Source organism: Ostrea edulis, chromosome 9 (assembly GCF_947568905.1).
Source record: "Ostrea edulis chromosome 9, xbOstEdul1.1, whole genome shotgun sequence".
Taxonomy (NCBI): domain Eukaryota; kingdom Metazoa; phylum Mollusca; class Bivalvia; order Ostreida; family Ostreidae; genus Ostrea; species Ostrea edulis.
The window spans coordinates 55,098,500-55,103,499 of record NC_079172.1 but is presented as its reverse complement, the minus strand read 5'-3'; the positions used below and the strand labels follow the sequence as shown (position 1 = coordinate 55,103,499).

The window sequence follows — 5,000 nt, the reverse complement described above, 5'->3', positions numbered from 1 at the left end:
TATTGTAACTTTGGTTGACATTAGCCCCAAAGTTATGGAGAAGAAGTTGAAAATGTTAAAAGTTTACAAATGGACGGCGAGCCAGATGGATAGGTGAGCTAAAAATTTTAAGACTTTATGATCGCTGTAAGCTTAAACATTAAACTTTACTCATTGCAAGCATAACTCACAGTAGACTAGAACATTACAGACCATACTCACTGTAAGCTGAAACATTAGCCAAAATTCAGTATAGATTTGAACATTATTTTATGGACAGTATGTTGAATTCACTCTTGACTTAAACACTGTAGATTTGAACATTATTTTATAGACCGCATACTGAATTCACTGTTGACTTCAACACTGTAGATTTGAACATTATTTTATGGACCGCATACTGAATTCACTGTTGACTTCAACACTGTAGATTAGAACATTATTTTATAGACCGCATACTGAATTCACTGTTGACTTGAACACTGTAGATTAGAACATTATTTTATAGACCGCATACTGAATTCACTGTTGACTTGAACACTGTAGATTAGAACATTATTTTATAGGCCGCATACTGAATTCACTGTTGACTTGAACACTGTAGATTTGAACATTATTTTATAGACAGTATGTTGAATTCACTCTTGACTTAAACACTGTAGATTTGAACATTATTTTATAGACCGCATACTGAATTCACTGTTGACTTGAACACTGTAGATTAGAACATTATTTTATAGACCGCATACTGAATTCACTGTTGACTTCAACACTGTAGATTAGAACATTACATCTATACTTACTGTAGACTTAAACTGTCCTTGAAATGTGCTGACAATGATGCTATGATTGTCCCTGATATAATTCTCCCAGGCTTTCTCTGCTGCTTCTTCCTCGGGATCAACCTGCACTTCCTCCTCACGCTCCAGTAGATCCACCTCTGTAGACTCACTGTTCTGAAAACCCCCCTCATCTCTATCATCTTCATTATCAGTTGACAAAACTGAATCAGCTGGACTACCTTCATGCTTAATTTCGTACTTAATTTTTTTACTGCTATTTTCTGATAGTTGAGCTTTCTTTGTTTTGACATTTTTGGAGATCTGTATTTCCATACTCTGCAGAATGTCTTCACTGTTTGTCTGCTTTATCTCTTTCGCTGTTCTCATGTAGTCTCTGTCAGGGGCTGCACATGGAGGATATTTGTCTTCCACAAGAAGATGGGTCCTCCTCATGATACTGTCACACATGTCTTTGTCCACACTCCCCAGAATCCCTAGATCTTTTATAAGATTGATTCCCTCCACCCCATAACTGGCTAGCTTCAGGTTCTGCTCATTAATATCAAAGTCTTTGTTAATCTTGCTCTGTGTTTGATATTGAAAATTTTTTTCAGTACACTCAAACTTCATTTTCTTTATGATCCCATCCCCCTCTGCATCCATTTGACTGGGTTTTTGTGTTTTGTTGAACTTGTCAGCGTGGATGTTTGTATTTTTTGGTCCTTTCTTTGAAGCTTCATCCCTTGTGGGTGACATGGTCACTGTCTCTACAGGAACATGCAAGACTAACTCATCCTCTGTGTGGTTGTTCAACTCCTGTTTTGGAAACTTTTCTGAATCTGTTGCTAAATCTTCCTTTTCAAAGTCGGCTAATAAAACATTTGTGTTAAGAGTTTTTGTATCTTTGGCATAGAACTCTTCAATCTTTGGAATTCGCTGCTTCAGATTCGAAGCATTGTTTAATATTGGTTCTAGCTCATTTGTATCTGACTGACTATTCTCTAAATCACCACTAGAATCTGTTCTGACAACAGACTTCAAAAGTGACGGAAGTTCTGACTGAATGACGTAACTTACACTAGCACTATCCTCATGAAAAGGAACAGGAAGTGATGCTGATGCATCTTGGGTAACTTTCCCTTCTTCCTCACTAGAACTCCTGGCATTAAGTGAGTTATTGAGTTGGTTTTTATCTGCTGATTCTAACACACCCTGTTGATTATTTTTAGCTACCTCCTCATTACTTTTTAGCTGCTGGTGAAGTGTATCCAGAAACAGGGCCAGGAACTCCTGACAATCATGCTAAAACAAAATCAAGTCGTGAAAGTAAAGGATTTCATTTTCTTCAGATTCATTTGGCTTCAAATGCAGCCATAGCTTTATATCATAAGAATGTAGGAGTGACATAAGTGCCCCCCCCCCCATCCCCCCCCCCCCCCCCCCCCCCCCCCATCGCACCCATGTAGCTATACCACTGCCTAAAGTTATCCAACCACACCCATATAGCTATACCACTGTCAAAAGTTACCCAACTGCACCCATATAGCTATTTGATCTGTCTATTTTCATGTTATATATCTATATCCAAATTTTGATTCAAAATGTCTATGCATGTCTGAGATAGTGAACAGAAACTGCGAATTGTTTGAAATTTTTCAAAGATCATATGGCTCAATTTTTCATGAACTTATTCAACTTCCTAGGGAACAAATATGAACTTGAACTGCATATTTCCAGGATGTATCTAAATCCCAAATTTCAATTCAAATTGTCCATGTATAACTGAGAAATCTATTTCTCACATTATCACCAGTATGAGATCGACTTTACCCATGTGAGAAGGCCATGTAAGATTTTTCTGTCTCAAACTGCTGCGAAGTCATTTGATTGTGACATCATATATTTTCTATGATTTACATTACACAGTGAAGTAAAATATTTAGTAATGTTTTCTTTAAATTTCATTTTGATAAAGCTCTCTAGTGGACAGACTTGGATTCTTTTAGTTTAAACTTTCAGTGTAAACCATTTTAGGGTATTGCTCTTTGTGGCTGTCTAATTAGTGTTTGCTTTGAATTGAAATGAGGATTTTGATCATTTTGAATTTTCTCGAAACTCTTGAATTTATGCACTAAACTGTGGGTAAAATGTGAGAAAAATAATCCTTCATTATTTGCTTGTGTGGGATAGGGAAATTTCACCTCTGGAACAAAATTCGCTGTCTTGGACTTGGCAAAGTCTCGTCCTAGACAGCAAATCTTGTCCCCTCGGTGGAATTTCCCTTTCCCACACTCATACTAACGAAGGAATCTATTAATCCTGAATATCAATTAAAAATGTTGATGTGTGACTGAGATCATGAGTGGACTCAATCATGAAAAAATTGCCTTTATAAGATAAGATATATATATATTTTTAAATTTGAATAACTATTTTCATAATGTACACTTTGTGAGCCCAAACATGTTAAAAGAAATAGTTGAAAATACCATTTGATGTCAATATTGGTCCCAATTTTTATGGACTAAACCTTGAATAAATTGTTTTTAACTTAGATATTATTATCTCAGAAAAAAGATTTGCTTAAGAAAATCATATGTTAACGCATCATTTTTAAAGCTATAAGCTTTACAACAAGTACACCCCCGAAAAAATCTTTAATTATACATTATATTTTCATATGACATGTGAAATTTGAGTATATTTACAACCTTGGATAATAACTTGAACTATGTTAAACTATAAGTATTATAAGATACATGTGGTTGCAATTAGATTTTACATTTTATTGGGAAAAAAAATATTCTAGAGAAGGCTATTCACAATGTGAATGTAAAACGAAAGTAACACACTGAATTGTGATGGTTTTGCTTATATGATTAATGCATGTGTGTAATGTGTGTTATATCTTATATCCTGAGACAAAGTTTTATATGAATATCTACTGGTCATGAAATCATTTACATGTACATAAATTAGATATACATGTATGTACATGTACACCACTTACGCCGATTTAAGTAGATGCAATCTCAATAAGGAACTAATCGCATTATACAGATGTCGCCCCAATAATTTTGGGGAAAAAGGAGAGGGGTTGAGGAAAAAATGACTAATTTATGACAGTTGGTGAAATAAAACAAATTATTTGCAGCCGTTCTTTGAAGCTTGCGTCAATATCTGCAACATTGGGGCAGTGAACACAATTATGGTATCTGTGGTCACTGGAGTAGCGAAGTGTGAACTTTAATTTTTACACAAGCTTACAATGTATTTGTTCATGATAATTTGGATTCAACAGCTGCATGGAACTTTTAAATTAGCAATTATTACGCTTGAGAATTTTTTACTCATATGGAGATGTCACCATTGCCGGTGAAGGGCTGCAGAATTTAGGCCTACACTCGGGACTTAGGACCTTTGAGCAGGAACCTGCTGTGACAAGGGGTCTCAGTTTTTGCTGTCTCATCCGAAGGACCGCCCCATTTAATCACCTCTTACGACAAGCAAGGGATACTGAGGACCTATTTTAACCCGGATCTTCACAAAAGAAATAATATTATCATTACATTTGTACAAATAACATTATGGTCATAAAGAGTACCAATTTTATGTTGAAATCAAATATGAATGCTCTATCATCTGCATTTGAAAAGTTATGGTCAATCATGAAGTTCTTGATAGGTCATACTAACACGTGCTAAATTTTGAATACTCTAAAATTATTATGCAGTTTGACCAACAACTGTTCTGTACGCTGACATGTTTGTAAATATACATCATATACCTGTCTGTAATCCTGAAACTGAATGTGAAATAGTGCCAGGGCATTCTTAAAGTCCCTGGGATAGACAATAGAGTAGTGGCCACTCCAGAATTTGCAGACAAGCTGGTGGAAGTTTGTAGTCAGCGTGTCCTGAGCGCAGTCCTCTGTTGTAAATCGCTCCAGAAAAAACTTCAAGAGTGGCGTGGTGGACAACAGACTCTGTAGACCTAGTGGTAAAAAAATTCAAGGAACCTCTTTAAAACAATTACTTCATACAGTTGAACTTTGGTATCTCAAATATTTGTATATCGATTATCCTGGATATGTCGAAGTAATATGGAAGTCCCAAGTACATTTTCTATTTGCATTTTAACTTCAATATCTCGAACCCTGGGATATCTTGAGGTTTTTTCTTGGCCCCATCGAGTTCAAGATAACCAAGATTGGCTGTATATGTTTATCAATGATGAATT

General features: G+C 35.7%; 1 protein-coding gene across 2 annotated transcripts in view; it reads right to left on the bottom strand.

Annotated features, from left to right (window-relative positions):
* LOC125658080 (uncharacterized) overlaps window positions 1–5,000 on the bottom strand; it is a 72,128-nt gene that overhangs the window by 46,451 nt on the left and 20,677 nt on the right. For both annotated transcript variants that reach the window (XM_048889167.2, XM_056149655.1), the window contains 2 exons: window positions 4,549–4,754; window positions 783–2,063 (listed from right to left, as the gene is read on the bottom strand). In XM_048889167.2, coding sequence (XP_048745124.2) covers window positions 783–2,063; window positions 4,549–4,754 — 1,487 coding nt within the window. The remainder of the gene's footprint in view (window positions 1–782; window positions 2,064–4,548; window positions 4,755–5,000) is intronic.